The following is a 17,592-nucleotide window of genomic DNA, read 5'->3' as shown; positions in this document are numbered from 1 at the left end:
GTCTTCTTCTTCTTTCTGTAAACAATGATTGATAGTTTAATATCTATAACTTTGTAACAAATTATCGTAATATTTTATCGGTCTATTTTATAAATCGAGTCGATCTGAGTCTGCAACTTAACCACTCCATCAGAATACTATACTTACGTAATATTATTATGTATTTAGTGCACAAATATCTATTTAAATAAGGAAATTCCATTTGTAATTTTGTTTTATCATTGTTATTGTATGTTGTATGAATGAATTTCACAGGTTCACAGAGTAATTTGATTTTTAGTTTGAATGCGTTCAAAAGCCCCTAATTTCAAATTTTAACGTTTACAACGTTAAGTTTTTGTGAATAATAAGTAAAAAATTTTAGATAAAAAATTTTAAAATTTTAGAGTTTTAATTGGCTTTTTTGGATAGCAACTATTAATCGCTGGGAGTAAGGCTGCTGTTCAATTATGCTTGAGTAGGCACGCCAGACGTGGGCGGGATTGGGTGGGGGCAAGGACTTTGTATATATAACAATATATATGTTATAATACAAAGTCCTTGGGTGGGGGTGGAAAAAAAATACACGATTTATTATAATAATTTATTGAAATTGTGAAAACAACTGAAAGAATACATTTACAGATTTCGATCCACTCTCGGTGATCCTGGGCACCATCCCATCCTTGGTAATGTCCCGGCATTTGGATAGCGGGTAGCTCGTCCGGCGCGCATACTCCTCATATACCTGGCGACAGTAATCGTACAATTCCTCGTGCTTTGTCACAAATTTTAAATTGGCCCCTTCTATGGACACCTCCTCCGTGCACAGGATAAAGGCCATTTTACCCAGCACCTTGGCCTGGTCCCAGTTCATGTTGTAAATGCTGCCGCCGTACGAGTCCTTGGTCTCTTTGACCAGCAGGTGGGCCACCGGTGACCCCATCATCTCCTCCACATTGATAAATATCAGCCGCAGAATGACTAGGAATATTTTGCGTATAAACTTGAACGTGTTGATCCGAGGGGCGCGGTCAGAGTTTAGCCACGCCGCGTGTGCCATGTACCGATCCTCCTCGACGTCTGCGTCATTGAGCACCATGACGGTCGGAGGCTGGTTAAAAGCGATATATGGTTTCGTATTAAGATTCCTTCAGTTTTAAAGACTTTCAAAAGTCGTATTGGCTCCGGGGTTTACAAAAAATCTCTGAGGAAAAAAACTTATTAATTACATTATATCTGGTTGGTGGAACTACTTCTTGTTCACAGACCTCGGCATCTTGTCCACCCTCTTGCGGGACTACTTCTTGTGCACCCTCTTGTGGGCAGACCTAGGCGTCTTGTTCACATACCTCGGCATCTTGTGGAACTACTTCTTGTTCACAGACCTCGGCATCTTGTGGGCACACATCGGCATCTTGTTCACCCTCTTGTGGACACACGTCGGCATCTTGTTCGCCCCCTTGTGGGCACGCGTCGGCATCATGTTCACCCTCGTCTTCTTGTGCTTTGTCTCCCTCTTGTGCACCCTCTTGCGGGACGTCGCCCTCTTGTGGAGCTCCACCCCCTTGTACGTCTTCTTGTACTCCGCTTCCCTCAGTCGGGCCCTCTTGTGGACAGACTTTGAGTGTTCCAAACACTCTGTAGCGCCTTATCTGATGGTAAAACTCGTACATTTGCTGATTGGCCAACAACTGCCCGGGGGTCATCCGGATCCCATTCTTGTTCAGGCAGTCCTTGCATATCATGGCTGGTCGGTATCTTGTACCGCGGGGACATTCTGTGCATTTAATGTCGAGATCCCTGAGCGAATCGTGCACCAAGATGTGGTGAAACATAAAGAGGGCCACGTCCATCACCATAGAACAACAATTGGCCCACACTCCGGTGCGGCTTGTGGGAGGCTTTATATTTCTAGATAGACACACACGTCTTCCCTGGGCCAACACGAACAACAGATGTTTGAACAAGCTGGTGCTCATGGATGCAGTCTGGGCGAGAGGCAGGGCCAGTTTCAGGAAGATTAGTAGCCGCTCTAAGCAGCGTCATCCAATGAACGGGCTAGCGGTTCAATCAAACAGGAGATTAAACCAGATGCCTGCGACATATACATGATGCGGCACAAGGCCCAAGCCGACGCCACTCGAGGAGCATTCCGGGCCGCAACCGAGACCACCACCGAGGGGCTTTCGCGCAGCACCAGGGCCAACAACGTGTACCTAAAGGTGTTGGTTTCCGACGAGATTCGGGAGGACAATCTCGCGAAATTGGCGACTTGGTTCGCGGCGAACCCGGGTATCAGGCGCACGGTGGTCTCCGTGGTCCGTCAACGCTCCGACTACAAGATAATACCGGAACTAACCAAACTGCCCCAGCTGCGATCCAATGTGGTTCGTCTGTCCACGTCTCTGCAGTTGTTAATCGTCAGCAACTATTGGTATTCGATCCACGAGCGTGTCGAGTTGGACGGCTTTGTGGTGAATGGCGGGGAAAAGATTACGTTGGAAATTGACACGGACGCGCACATTCTACTCTACACCGGCACGGAGCCCATCTCGACCAACAAGACTTATAGCACACTGTGCGCCTCCGTCAACGTCCTCGACATATCCAAAACCGAGGTGTAAGGATGGAGTCCGACACGTCCGGGAGCGAGGGTCCACCGTTGTCAGAGCTACGGGCCCGCGCCAAAAAGTCCCCCGGCACCGTCACCAAGAACAAATCCTGCGGAGGCAAATCTCGCAAAGACTTGCACAAGATGCGCACCAAAGGCCTGGCCGGCGCGAGGAAAGGTGCACGTAAACCCATCGAGGATAAATCCCCGCTGCTGAAAAGGTACTCGGATTGGGTGATGACTGTAAACGCCAGGTCTCCCGAGGAGGGCGGCCACCCTGGCGGTAGGATCATGCAATTGGCCCCATTCGTGAGGCTACTTAAGGCGGCCACCAAGAGCCTCGTCGACAACGACAGTATTCCGTGCCATCCCAGGTGGCAAACTGGCGCCGTGCTGTTCCTAAAGGACCACATAGAGGGGCTGATATTCACATTGTTGGGAAACGCCAGCCGCATCTCGTTCTTCAGGAACCAAAAGACTATGATGCTACCCTCCCTGGAACTGGCCTACGGTATTATGGCAGAGTGTGAAAAAAACATCGCGTAAAATTTATAATTTATTGAGTACATAAAAAACGTAAACTTATTGGGTCTCTTCTTCGGTGGTCTGCTGCTGCTCCTCGCTGTCTTCTTCTTCGGTGGGCCGCTGCTCCTCCCCGTCGTCGTCGTCGTCGTCAGACTCGCACATCAGGGGTACAATGTCCTCCAGGCGGCGGCGTTTGACCGGCGCCTTCTTCAAGTCGAACGTGTTGTCAAACGGCAGCACTACGTTGGCGATATAGGCGTCCATGCTCTGAAAGTACTGGCAGCCCCCGCCGTTGTTGAAACTGCCCAGGATGACGTTGATGGTATTAAACGCCGACTCTGCTTCTTCGGCGGTCTTTACGTTGTCGAGCACGACAGATTTAGTGTGGCTGTTCACCGTGCCCCCAACACTGGCGCCAATCTTTCGCATGTACTGCCTGGGTAGGGTTAGATTGTACCAAATGGCTATCGTCTGAGAGCGGCACTCTATTCGCTCCCTGGTGGCGGGCCGCCGACGAAAACGCACCCGATACGACCCGCCTTCCTCAAACAGGTCCAGTATCAAAAGCTTGTCTGCCGCTGCGGGTAGTTGCGCCAACAACTGCCGGTGCTCGGCCTCAATTTTTTTCAACCGCGCATCCAACGTGTGAATGGCCTGGGCTAGCACCGCTTGGTTTGCCATTGTGTGTGTGTGTTTCGTTTCGCAGTTGGCGGACGACTGTGCCCCTACCGGCTCGCGGCTTGATTATATAGCACGAGTGGGGGTGGGAGGCATTATCTTGCGCTTTGAAGTGGTGGTCTGGTAATACCTCAGCTTGAACGAGGACTCTTCGTCACCGCTGACGCATGCACGCACCATCTTGAGCAGCAGATTAGTACTGTACGAGTCCAGGAGGTTCAGTAAAAATTCGCCACAATAGTACACATTGCCAAACCTTCCAATCTGGACCTGCTTCCACTCCAAGTCCATTTTGTACCAATTATAGCCATTCTTGGGAACCAATCGGGCGGACAGGACCATGTCACCGATCACGCGTTGGTACAGGCCCTGATTAAACGGGATAGTGTTGAGAATCGGCCTAATCTCTGGCGAGCCGTCAATGTCCGTCAACTTGTCGAGCAGGAGCTTGTACGCATCGAGCGAGGATTTGGCGCCGCTGCCCGTTATGCACAAGAGGGCGGGACACACCAGCGAAAGACCCACATAGTACACGTATCGGTTGCCCAAGTGGACCACTAAACGATTGGCCTCGATGAAAAAATTAAAACACTCTTCATTGCCATGTCTGAGGTATACTATGCGCGCAAGTTGTTTCAATATGGACCCGGTCGGGACGCAATGCAGCTGAAACTCGTCCACGGACATGGTGTCGCGGAAATACTGCGTGTAGAGGAGCCTGTGCGATTCACTAGCCCGAATCCTATCCAGGGCCTGGTCGCGCAGTTCCAACCCAATCTTGGCGTAGGTGCCGCTCAGCAGGTGGAGATTGTTGTGCAGGTACAAAATGTGCATCTGGGAAAAGGCCAGACGCGCCAAGTCCTTCATATAAATGTTGCGCCTGGGATGGATCAGTTCGTCGGCCTCTGCGCGCGCCATCGACGAATATATGGGGTACGTGCTATACGTGTCTCCGTCAATGTCGGCATTCTTGTGGACCATGGTTAGTGGCGAGACCACCTGCAGGTCATAGTCGGTAAACTGCACCCTGTCCACCAGGGATATAGAGGCCTGGTGGATCGCCGGATCACGTTTCATAATGAGGCAAATCTCGGGCGGAATGGGTCTCATTTGTGGCCCTGTTTTGGGATCAAAGAGGGGATACGGATCCATTTTCAGCTCGGGCGCAAACTTGCGCGGCAGCACCACCTCGGTGGGCTCGATTCGAAAATCGCACACAATTTGGGCCCTTAGCGCTTGAACTTTTGGTATTATAATCTTTTGGCGCATCACAGACTTGCCGCCCTGGAGGTACTGTTTGATTTTGCCCTTTTTCAGGGCCAGACTGTGAATGTCGAACCAGTCCACGCCACGGGGACCGATGGGTTGCGCGTACATGGCGCCCCCACCGCCTCCGGACTTGTCCGTGTGCAGCGAAAAATCTTTGAGGCACAATTGCAACAAGTGCCTAATCTCCTTGCGGGCCATGGGTATCTGCGAGAACGGGGGTAGTATTATCACCCGCATGTCGTAATAGTCTTGCGCCGATAGGGCCTCTATTGCCTTGCGCGCAGAGTCGGGTCGCTTGGCCATTTTCTTGTAGTTTTGCAAAAAGTACGCCTTCTCGGTGGCCACAAACAGGGGCGCGTCGCAGCCGGCCAACACGCTCCCAAAGTCCGGGTCCACCCATACAGTCTTTAGCAACGTGTACAGCTCCAAAGACGTAAACATTTTCACCCCAATTCCTTCCAAAAAGGAACGGGTTAGCTGCACCACCGAATACTTCATTATTATGCAAGAGGGACTGGGGGCTCACTAAACTCGCCCCCCGGACCCCGTCCATTATATAGTTGTTCCGACGTGACGGGATTATGCTAATGGGGTCCTAGGGATTACCCAATTGTTTACCACTAATGACTCGCCGCTCCCCCGCCCCTCCGCCACGCGACCGCGCGCTTATAATGGATTGCGCGCGTTGGCCCGCTTCACTCATTCTGTCCAGTCAAGCGGCCGGCTTGGTTCAATTACTCCATCTAGTCGGCAGCGCAATGGAGAGGATGTCGTTGACCATGTAGATGAGGGCGTTGGCCGGGTCCTCGGGGATGGGGTTGATTGCCTTTGTGTCTTGCATGTAGAGGAACCGGGTCCGATAGAGCTCGCGAAGGCGGTCGTCGACGCCGGGCAGGACGAGCATAAATGACGAGTAGAATACGGCCAGGCGAGTGTGTACGCGCTGTGCCAACAATTGATGAATCTTGACCCCCACACACCGATCGTGGTACAGCTTTACGTTAAACAGGTCCGCTTCCACCACGCTCATAATCTTGATGAAGGACCAATACTCGTCCAATTCGAGCAAGATGGATAGCGGTATCAGCCCATGTATGCAATTGGTGCGCGTTTTGGTAAACTTTGTGAAACACTCTACCAGCTTCTTGTCGACGCCATTCCTGAACGAGGCGTGCGTCTCACCGGGCGGTATCTGCTTGATCACTTTGGGGTTCAAGTAGGCCCGCCCCGCCTCGTATGCGGTCTGCGGCGGAAACGTCTCAAAGAGGTCCGTGCCGTCCAGTACTTGGTTGCCCGTCACGTACTTTATATTCAGGGCGGACTGTTGCTTGTTCTCGAAATAGCCACTCAGCATGGAGATTGGCGACTGCCCCTCAAAGGGCAGCAGTGTCGAAAACAATTCAAAGAAATGATTCAAGTCGCTGCGCAGTAATTGGGCCAAAGCGGCTCGCTCATGTTCCCCCAATTGTGGGAGCACCATGCACATTATGCGATCCATAAACTCGTCCTTGTCTGCAATCTCGCCCCCCCGTAGCGCCATGATGGACAGTACTATGGTCCGCCCGGTCAAAAAGTTGTTATTTGTCACCTCGAGGTAGTTGTAGCACACTAGGTTCAGGTACGATGCGCTCAGCGATGCCGAGTCCAGGGCCTCCACCACAATCTGCCGCACGGGCAGGCCGTGGGGCGCTTGCACAGAGAACGTGGGTGACGCAAATTGGGCCAGCAGTCGGGGAATCTGGCCGTAAAGGAAAACCGTCTTGCCGTCTACGACATGCACGTGGTCGGTCATGAATAAGTCATGGGTCCCGGTCTGTTGGCCGGTATAGCGAGTTTTCTGTCCAATCCCAACCTCTGGATTATAGTGCTGGTGATATGCGTGTTTTACTTTGTAGTGTACCGGATGATTAGCGCGGCGGCGGGAGACGCGTCCACGACCTGGTCCGATTTCTGGGGCGATTTGCTCAGCAGTCAGAGCATCTCGCAATCGGAGCGGTCCCAAGAGTCGGCCAATTCGGAGCGGTCCAAGGAATCGTCGCAATCGGAGCGGTCCCAAGAGTCGGCCAATTCGGAGCGATCCAAGGAATCGTCGCAATCGGAACGGTCCAAAGAGTCGGCCAATTCGGAGCGGTCCAAGGAATCGTCGCAATCGGAGCGGTCCAAAGAGTCGGCACAATCGGAGCGGTCCAAGGAATCGTCGCAGTCGGAACGGTCCAAAGAGTCGTCGCAGTCGGAACGGTCCAAGGAGTCGGCACAATCGGAGCGATCCAAGGAGTCGTCGCAGTCGCGGCGGTCCAAAGAGTCGACGAAATCCAACGGGTCGGGGGGCTCCCGTTGATGACCGGTTTCCTCGACGCCACGTCTTACACTGAACCCCCTCCCTCATCGCCTTCCCATAAAAGGTGCGCGCACCTCCCCGTTCGAGTCAGATGTCAATCGCCCGCCGCAGAATGTTTGTCGCTCTAGCGATCCTCGCCGTCCGTGCGCGGGCCACCCTGCATCGCTGGTGGCTGATTCTCCGCGTGTGGTGGTCCACCAGGGGATCCCCCATCTTTGACTCTTCGCGTCAAAGGTACACCTTTTACGCACCGAGCGGTATGGAATTTGACCGTACCGCCGTTGATTTTTTGCGGGAGATGCAATTGCAACACTGGAACCCGGGCGAGCTGGACTTTGCGCGGGACGTGGACGACTTCAAACACCTACCGCAGCCGCTGCGCGACCTGGTCGTCAAGCTGTTGGCCTTTTTCGCATTCGGGGACGGGGTGGTGGACGAGGTGATAGAGTCTGTCAAGTCCAAGATACGGATCCCCGAGGTGCGGGCGTTTTATCCGGCCCAGGAAGAGAGCGAGATTGTGCACGGCCAAACCTACGGAGACATGCTGGAGGCCTTTGTATCGCCGCAAGAACGTGACCATTTGTTGCGCAACATTGGATCAATCGCCAACTTGGACCAAAAGCTGGCCTGGGTGGCGCGCTGGACCAACCCCCGACTACCACTACCCGTCTTGGTCGCGGCCATGCTTCTCATCGAGCAGGTCTGGTTCAGCACCGCGTTCAACATAATCAATTGGTTCCGAGTGATCAACTCGCTGCCCGAAATGGTAAAGGCCAACGAATTTATCATTAGGAATGAAAACTTGCACGGAGACTATGCCGCCTACCTCATGCGCAGGTACTTCAACTATACAGAGAATGGGCCCCTGCAGGAGCTGGTTGAGCTGATGATTGGGGAGGCGCGCGAAGCCGAGCTCGCCTTTATTCGCGAGGTTACGAGACCGTTGGCCGACCTGGAGGGCAATTGCATGTACGCGGGGGTTCAGTTTCCAGTGCTGTACGACCACCTTGGGAAAACTATTGGGACCGTGCGGGTGCAATTGAATGGCGACCGTGGCGGCGGCGGCGGCGGAATTGGATCCGGCCTGAACTTGTCCCTTCTCACGGCCCTCGGCGTGGGCAAGGACAACTTTTTCGAGTACCGTGCGCCCAACTAGCAGAATTCCACGGCCGGATCCGAGTCCATTGCCGCGGCCGTAGAGCGTGCTTTCAATGAATAAATGATGAATGAAATTTGTTTTTCTTTTATTTAAAAAAATTTATCCTTGTGCATGTACGCTTAGGCGGTGGCCAGCTTTAGCGCGTGGCTGCCCGCCGGTGTGGCGTGATGATAGAGAACGAGCCGCGGGTCGGCAATGATTAGCGCCAGGGTTTCGTGTGCATCCTTGTTGGAGGCGGTAATCTTCAACTTTGTCGCCTCCTCCACCAATAGCTCTAGTTTTACAATCTTGGACAGGCCCCCCCAGCAGCCAAACTTGACCGTCTGGACCTTGGCGGTATCGGCCATCCCCTTTGCCGTGTGGGGTATTATATGCAGTGTAGACTTTTCAAAGTCGCCGGTAATCTCAAACTTTTGACCCTTGGTCAATGTGAGTTTGTCCTTTACTATATTTGCGCCGGTCGATGAGGGCGAGACGAGGACAGAGTCGTTGCTCATCACCTGAAAGAGCTCCAATTCGGTCTCGGCGCAGGCCATCCAACGCCTTGCTGCAAAGACGATAAAGACCACGACAACAAGAGCACTACCCAGCCAGTAACCCCAGTGTAACATTGTACTTATCTAACTGCCCGCAAAAAAATTACAGAGTGTGCGCGCTCGGCCCGCCTACGTGCTGTCGGTCGGCGCTTTTCCCGACTTGTTGGAGGCAATAGCCCGGGCCATTTTGCCCATAAAGTTGCCACTGTTGCGCTGAGTATACAGCACTATGGCAAACACGGCCAGCACCACGACGATCACCACCACAATCATTTTGCGCTGTGTGGTCTTGTCTCGAAAGTCAAACGAATTATTCATTTTGCTCTACCTTATAGTAATATTTTCGTCCCCACGCCGTGAGTAATGTGTTCGCAGTGAAACACGTCTACGGTGTCTAGGTTCACGGAGCTGGTGTTGACCAGCACCAATACGAAGCACAAGTACACCATCATTAGCGTCTTGGCCATGGAGGGTGTATAAATGTTTGATATCAGCAGGCCGATGAACATCATTACAAAAATTGTATCACCAAAGAGTCCAAATTGGATCTGGCAATTGTTGCAAATGATGTGAAACGACTCGTCTTGTCGGAACCGCTCGGCCATAAATTTGCGGGCGCAGAGAGAGCACAGTTCCTTGATACTGATCAAGGGACTCGCCAGTTCAGAGTCTTTGGCCTTTTCGATGATTGGATTCGTCGGCGCTCCGGGGTGCCAGACCTTGTCGCCAAACGTAATAAAGGTATGCGCCAGTAGAGGAACTATACTGACACTCTTTTTGTGTTCCAAAAATAAATGAGTTCCAGACTGTGACCCAGTGTAAAAGACAGAGGGCGGAGAAGAGTCTCCATTGATCAGGGGCAAATACAGGTCTAGAACAGACGCTATCTTGTCACCAGAGTACCTCATATCTTAACTAAAATCAAACACAGTTGTATGGGGGTGCTATTCTTTATTTCTTTACCAACCGAGTTTTATGCGGTACAGCGGTTGCGCCAGAAAGCGGGTACACTTGGCACAGACCAGGTCCTCCTTGGATACTTCGGGGTAGTAGGCCACGTGAACACTGTTGTCCCTTAGGAAGCAGTCGCACGGTTCCTCAATGTACAAGACATTGGTCCGGGTGTCGTAAAGAAAGTCCAAATGACAACCATTATCCCAGCAGCCCAAGTTGGTGCCGACCCTTGATAGTTGTCCGCACACGCAGATGGGGTTGACAAACAGATTGTGGTCGTGTAGCCACCAGGACACATCTTCGTCGTCCCCCAACTCTTGAAACTGAACGATGCGACCGAGAGGGGAACGGCGAGTTTTATGCTTGCTCGGGAGTGGGGAGGGGGGAGTACGGCTAGCGCCAACACCGAGCCAACTTGGCCCACAGGCGCTCGAGCCAACTTGGCCCACAGGCCGCCCCAACTTTATAATAATCTATTCGGTTGAATCAAAATGCGGCCACACTTGACGCAGGCCGCCCTAGCTACGGGGCGGGAGAGAGTACGGCTAGTGCCACAGCTTTAGCGCCACTTGGTGGCACCACCGAGCTAATTTGTACTCTCCCCCACCCGCCAGAGTGCGAGTCAGGTCCGGCCAAGTATGGCCCGCCTCATACCTACGGACCAGTCGTACGTTAACCCATACTTGGCGCGAGACCTTGTCCAAGTATGGCCGACCTCCCGGTCCACAAGCCGGTCCAGTGGATCATCTGACCCGCCGCGTGGCACGGTTCGAAGTCGACTGAGCAATTTCGGCCATCCCCTCCACTTTGTCCGAATTTGTATGGGTGGTGGGGGAAATGGTATATAAAGAGCGGTGTCCTCGCGCGCGAGCTCATTTTTACTTAACATTTATGTTTGAGCAGAAGTAAAAAGGGCAGCAACCCCTCTGAGTGACGTCACGGACGCCTACGACAGACGTTACTTGCGTACGGATATTTCTAATAAACAAATAAAAAACGGACGTGACAGTGAATAGTATATGTGTATTTTAAAGTTAACCTTATAACTAGATACATACATTGTTATCTACAGTTAAATCGCTCGATTTACAGTGAAAAAAGTGAATTACTTTATACAATTGCCGAATTTGTTAACATAAAGTGGTCATTTTGACATTTTTTTGACGCAAGGTACAGTTCGGTGACCAAAGTCTACCCAATACTTATTTATAACGTAAATCATCGGACATATTTTTGGCGCCATCTAGCATCCACTCGCGGTACTACAATATACGCTTATATTCAACTTAACTGTACTTACAACTAATTATGGCTAAGTGTGGCGGTTGCGGAAAATTCATGGGGCCAACAGGGGGCGCTAAATGCAATAAATGCAAGGTGATTTACCACCTGCCCTGCCTCGGTCTAACTGAAAAGGACAAGCTTCCTGCCACCTGGATATGCGTCGAATGCAAGCGACATGTCCCTAGGGACAACAGGGCGGACACCCCGGTCAGAGGCGCTCCCTCACAAGTAGAACCCGACGTCAATGAGGTGGTGTACACTGCAGAGGTCTCCGGCAACACCGCGGCCAGCGACCTGACGGAGGAGACCAAGGTCGAGCTGGGCCTTGAAATACGCCTTTTCAGGGACGAACTCCGCGCAGTCCGAGAGGAAATACGACAATTTCGTACTGAGATGTCGGATCTCAGGTCAGCGATGTCAGAAGCAGATAGCAGGCTGACTAAAATGGATGCCCGAGTAGTTGTATTAGAGACCAAAATGGCAGAGTCCGGAACTGGGAAGCTTGAAGAAATGATAGCTGACTTAAAATTAGAATTACAAGAGAAAGACCAGGACATGCTACTGAACGACCTGGAGTTCAGTCAAATCCCGGAAGAAAACGGCGAGAACCCACTGCAAATTGTGGCCCTGGTCGCGACTAAACTTGGCGTCAAGCTTGATGAGCGGGATATAGTCAGCGCCGAGCGAGTGGGGCCGCGTCATCGTTCTGGCCGAGCTTCGGGAGAGAGCGGGGAGGGCGCGGGGGCGGGCGGCTCGGCGGAGCGGCCTCGGCCTCTCGTGGTGCGAGTGACGCGGCGTGCGCTCAAGGACGAGCTAATAAAAAGCGCTCGCGTCCGCCGCGGAACCACCACCGCCGACCTGGGCCGCCCCCCGCCCCTTCTACGTCAACGACCGGCTGACCAAAACCAACCGGCTTCTCTTCAACAGGGCACTTGAAGCAAAGAAGCAGCTTCACTGGCGCTTTGTGTGGACGAAGCAGGGTAGGGTGTATGCCCGGCAGGAGGAAGGCAAAGCTCGTCACTGGATTCGTTCAGAGGGAGACCTGACACGGGTTTTTGGTTCAGCCCCGGTGTCTTGAATATGTCGGTCTATGAACTGTATGCCTATTGTTGCTATTTATGCGACTTAAATGTATTATTGTTAACTAGCGAGATCACCTGTTCTACTATTGCCTATATGTATCTGTATTTGTATGTTTGTGTTGCTACTGTTACAATGTTACTCTTTTTGTGTCTTAGTGGCTGTTTCTCGGTGGTAATTGCGGAAAGACGGGCTGACTTGCATTATAGTTATATAATATGTACTGTGTTTGACCACCTATACAATATAATTTCATACTTATTACACAATATAAAATGCCGATAGATAAATATTTTTCAGTTGGACTTTTCAATGCGGGATCACTAGGTACCAAACATGATGAATTTATTGTAGCAATGCAGCGACACAAAGTGGACGTAATGGCTATTAATGAAACTTGGTTACGTGCTCAAGAGGAAGGCAAGGCCCCCGTGATACCCGGGTATCGTCTGCGACACCTGCCCCGGCCTCGTCGCGCTCGCGGCACCCGCGACCCCGACAGAGGAGGAGGGGTAGGGTTTTACGTGAGACAAGGGTTAAGCGTACGAGTATGTCCTCACCCTCCAACCCCCTCAGTAGAACAAATGTGGCTCCGTTGCACGGTTAACTCGGTCAAAATCTTAATAGGAACCGCATATCGACGTCCGGTACAGGATGTAAATATTTTTTTTGGACGGACTAAGCACATCAATCTCTTCTTTTTCGCAATATGATAAGATTATACTGGCTGGGGATTTTAATATTGATATGTTAAATATAACAACTGACAAATACAGGCAGCTCCGTGACTTTGTGCACAGTTTTAGTCTTACACAAATAATATCAGAACCGACGCACTTTACAAACACTTCATCCACGCTCATAGACGTTGTTTGTACTGACGCCAGAGTACGTACTGTGGAGGTCGATCATGTTCCAACACTAGGCAATCACGCAATGATTTCGGTTCAATTTCATATTAAAAAAAATAAACCGACTCCAAGATGGGTCAAGTATAGACCACTGAACGACATTGTATTAGAAATTTTTAACAACGACCTTAACGAAATTAACTTTGACGGCATTAAAATGTTGCAGGACGTAAACAAGATGATCGAAGCTCTCAGCGACTGTATTAATGGTTTATTTGATCTACATGCTCCTGAAAAAACTGTACAAATAAAAGAATTCAAATACCCATGGATCACGGATAATGTTAAGCTTATGATGAGACTCCGAGATGAAGCTCACCGCCGATTTAAAAAAACTAAACTAGACGCTCACAAAGAATATTACAAACAATTAAAATCCCAAGTCAACAACGCATTATTCAGCGAAAAGCAAGCATACTTTAACTACTACATAAACAAACAAAAAGATCCTGCATTGCTTTGGAAAAAAATGAAGCAAACTGTACTTCGCAACCATGCCGAGCATGATCTACCGTCACATTTTACAGATGCTGATGATATCAACAGAACCTTTTTAAATGTACCTGGTGATGGAGAGGCCAGTTCAGAAGAAATAAGTTTCTTTTTACACAACAAATATAGCTTGGCAAATTTTGTTCTAAAACCTATAAAGCCAGATACAGTTCATCTCATCTTAAAACGCCTCAAATCAAATGCCAAAGGAGTAGACCAAATTGCTTTAAATATGGTAACCTTGTGCGTTCCAAATATTATAGATATTATAACTCATATTATAAATGAATCTATTAGGACCAATACCTTCCCAAATGTTTGGAAGTTGGCCCTTGTTAGGCCAATCCCTAAAATTACTAATCCTAACACAGTCAAAGATCTACGGCCAATCAGTCTATTGTGTTGTCTATCAAAGATATTGGAGCGAGCAGTTTGCGATCAGGTAACACAATACTTAGAACTTAATAGTATATTGCCTACTGTACAATCCGGATTTCGCAAGGAGCATAGTACCGCAACCGCACTGCTTGATGTAGTTGATGGAATTCTTACTGCACAAGACAATGGAAAGGGATCTATACTAGTCCTGCTTGATTTCTCGCGAGCCTTCGATGCAATTAATGTAGAACTACTTCTATCTAAGCTTGCTTACTATGGTTTTGATGATGGGACGGTCCGCTGGTTTAAGAGCTACCTCTCTAATAGATCACAGATAGTGGAGCTAAGAAGAAGTGATGGTATTACTGTGAAGTCTTGTCCTTTTCCTGTTAACCGAGGAGTTCCGCAAGGTTCCATACTTGGCCCTATACTTTTTATTCTATACTGTACCGATATTACAAAAATCATAAACAATTGCAACTACCATATATACGCCGATGATTTACAATTATATTTATCGTGTTCACCGGACAATTTTGAGTCAGTTATACAAAAAATAAATGATGATTTAGACCGCGTAGCGGACTGGTCGTCAAGGAACTCTTTGGTCCTTAACCCCTTGAAATCAAAATTTATGATAATAGGAAGTAAAAAACAGATTGAAAATATTGAAAACCTACAGCCAGATATAAGAATTAAAGGAAACAGTATAGAGCGTGTGCGAGAAGCACGCAATTTAGGAGTAAAGTTTGATCAACATCTTCGTTTTGAGTCGCATCTGTTAGACATTATAAGAAATTGTTTTTATAAGATCTCACAGACCTAAGAATAAAAGTTTGCGAAACATTAATTCTTTCTAAACTTAACTATGCAGACACAGTATACGGCCCATGTCTACTGGCGCGAACGCAGAAACTTATTCAAAGGGTGCAAAATGCATGCGCTCGTTTTTGCTTCAACATAGCTCCACGCGCGCATGTTACCCCTTACCTCAATAATTCAAATTTGTTAAAATTACAGGCCAGAAGACAACTACATTTTGCAACCCTATTATTTAAAATTATTAAAACACGTTCTCCTGACTACCTCTATACTAAATTAGACTGGTCTAGTACTCACAACAGGCATAACACGCGTGCTTCTTCGTATATGCTGGTGACGCCAAGCTTCAAAACAGCAGCATTCCGTGGTTCCTTCAAGTATGCTGCTAGTAAGTGCTGGAACAACTTGCCCCCTCCGATACGTGCCCTAAAAACAGTAAAAACTTTTAGCATAAGACTCAAGATTTACCTTATTTCTATGCAAAAGTTAAATAAAATTATATACTAACTTTATGTTTATCACGATAAGCCAGAAGGTAAAGTTGTCCCAAGCGAGCACAGCCTCCAAGCCTTGCAAAGCAGCCGCACTCCGTGCATGGTAGGTATAAAGCCATTTGAAGCTTGGTAGGCAAAGAAAAGATGTAGGTATTTTGAAGTAGTCAGCCAACGTAAACCATTATATAGCGTAGGTACTTATACCCAAAAAATTGACAAAGTAGTGCACTTTGACAAAATATCTGAAAGGGAACAAAGAAAATATATTACAATTAAATATTTTAAATCCTTTATACCTTATTTTCCTACCAGGTATACGTATGAATATAATGTAAGTACTTATAATGAATGAATGTTTCTTAATAATTGCTAGTTAATCAATATTTGTAATTAATTTATCAATAACTTGTAATCTAATTTATACTATAACTTGTAATCTAATTTATACAAAGTAAAATATAAATGATAACTCACCAATCTCACCATGGTTTATAGTTTCCAATTGTACTCTGTGTATGCTCTGCGTAGCAATTCATAGTTTAAAGTATGTAACTAGTCGGTCTCCTTCACTACTACACGCAAAACAAGCGTATTAACTACTTGTTGCACACATTGTTTACCAGTGGCAAAGTTGAAAAACTGGTTGCGCGGGCGCTTCGGGGCTCCGCGGGGGGTGGGGTGCTGGCCGCACGGACGTGCTCCGGCCGTGGGAGACATTTTCAGACTGAAAAAGGCTCGACGCGCCGCGAGGCAGAGGCGCGCTTGCCCTCCCTTCCCCCGCCCGTCCCCCTTTGACCTAATTATTAGTTTTATGGTCTCGACGCGACGACCGGCGACCGAGACGCTTTGTTTAAGCATATAAGTATATGTTACTGTTTTTTATTCTGTTTGTATTTTTTTTATGTTTTTTTTTTGTATGTCAAGTCAGTCCGTGACTTCACCCAGGGGTTCTAGTTGAAAACCAGCGCTATGGTGTGGTTTAGTACCTGCCATAGCATCAAGCTGAACTAGAACCCATTTCAGCACCGAGAAGCAACATTCTTTTAATTACTTATTTTTTATTTACTTTATAAACTTTTTCTTGTAAATGTATGTGTTGTTTCTGTGTGTGTTAGAAATAAATAAATTTTCTTTCTTTCTTTCTTTCTCTCGCACATATATTAATTTGGTAATATTTATTGTACAATTATTTGAGCGGGGGGCCGGGGCTGGGGCTCGGTGCATGTATCGGTCTAGCTCGGCGCATAGATTGGTCTAGCTCGGCTGAGCGCATAGATTGGTCTAGCTCGGTGCATGTATCGGGCTCGCACATTGAGCGCATAGATTGCTCTAGCTCGGCGCATAGATGGTCGAGCTCAGCTGAGTGGTCTAGCTCGGTGTCACTCGGCCGCGCCCGCGCACATTGAACGCATAGATTGGTCTAGCTCGGCTGAGCGGTCTAGCTCGGCGCACATTGAACGCATAGATTGGTCTAGCTCGGCGCATAGATTGGTCTAGCTCGACAAAGAACTACCAGGAACACATTCTCTCGGACATTTTTTTCTTAAAAGTCGAGTCAGCTAACTGCAGCAATAGGTAAAAAAGTTTTCGCAAGCTCGGCGCATAGATTAGGCTAACTCGGCGCATAGATTAGGCTAACTCGGCGCATAGATTAGGCTAACTCGGCGCATAGATTAGGCTAACTCGGCGCATAGATTGGGCTAGTTGGGCGCAGGTCTAGCTCGCTACATGCTGGCTCGCTAAATCATTTGATCCCGCGAGGCACGGCTCGAGGTCATCGCAAGTCGGTCTTGTGGTTCTACTTCTTTGATGGACACTATCAGCGATGTGCCGGCAGCGTTGAGCGCTTTTGCTGCACTATTGGTTAGCTTTATGAAAGAGGCCAGGTCACCGTCGGGTATGGTGTAGGCCATGCAGTAGTCGTAGTCGGGGCTCACATTTGCGGCAGAATTGTACGTAGTGAACGGGTACAGCGAGATGGTCTCGAACGAGGGAAAGTTGGTAAAGAGCTGAAAATTTTCTATGCGGGTAACGTCGGGCGACTTGACGGTGTACAGTAGAGTGTTTGTCTCCGCGTGC

The 17,592-nt window shown here is 49.0% G+C and overlaps 1 protein-coding gene and 1 long non-coding RNA gene across 2 annotated transcripts; one reads left to right on the top strand and one right to left on the bottom strand.

The window, feature by feature from the left end:
• The first annotated feature begins 7,701 nt into the window (after window positions 1-7,701).
• LOC125491373 (ribonucleoside-diphosphate reductase small chain-like) lies at window positions 7,702-8,559 on the top strand. Its single transcript, XM_048633182.1, has one exon. It carries the CDS (start codon window positions 7,702-7,704, stop codon window positions 8,557-8,559), a length of 858 nt encoding a protein of 285 aa, XP_048489139.1.
• Window positions 8,560-15,019: 6,460 nt separating this feature from the next.
• Window positions 15,020-16,604, bottom strand: LOC119692314. Its single transcript, XR_007268303.1, has 3 exons — window positions 15,988-16,604; window positions 15,528-15,755; window positions 15,020-15,445 (listed from the first exon to the last, which is right to left on the bottom strand). It is a non-coding gene; the product is annotated as an uncharacterized LOC119692314 (long non-coding RNA).
• Window positions 16,605-17,592: the final 988 nt, after the last annotated feature.

The sequence above is a fragment of the Plutella xylostella genome, chromosome 5 (assembly GCF_932276165.1).
Source record: "Plutella xylostella chromosome 5, ilPluXylo3.1, whole genome shotgun sequence".
Taxonomy (NCBI): domain Eukaryota; kingdom Metazoa; phylum Arthropoda; class Insecta; order Lepidoptera; family Plutellidae; genus Plutella; species Plutella xylostella.
This window is presented reverse-complemented; position numbering and strand designations above follow the sequence as displayed.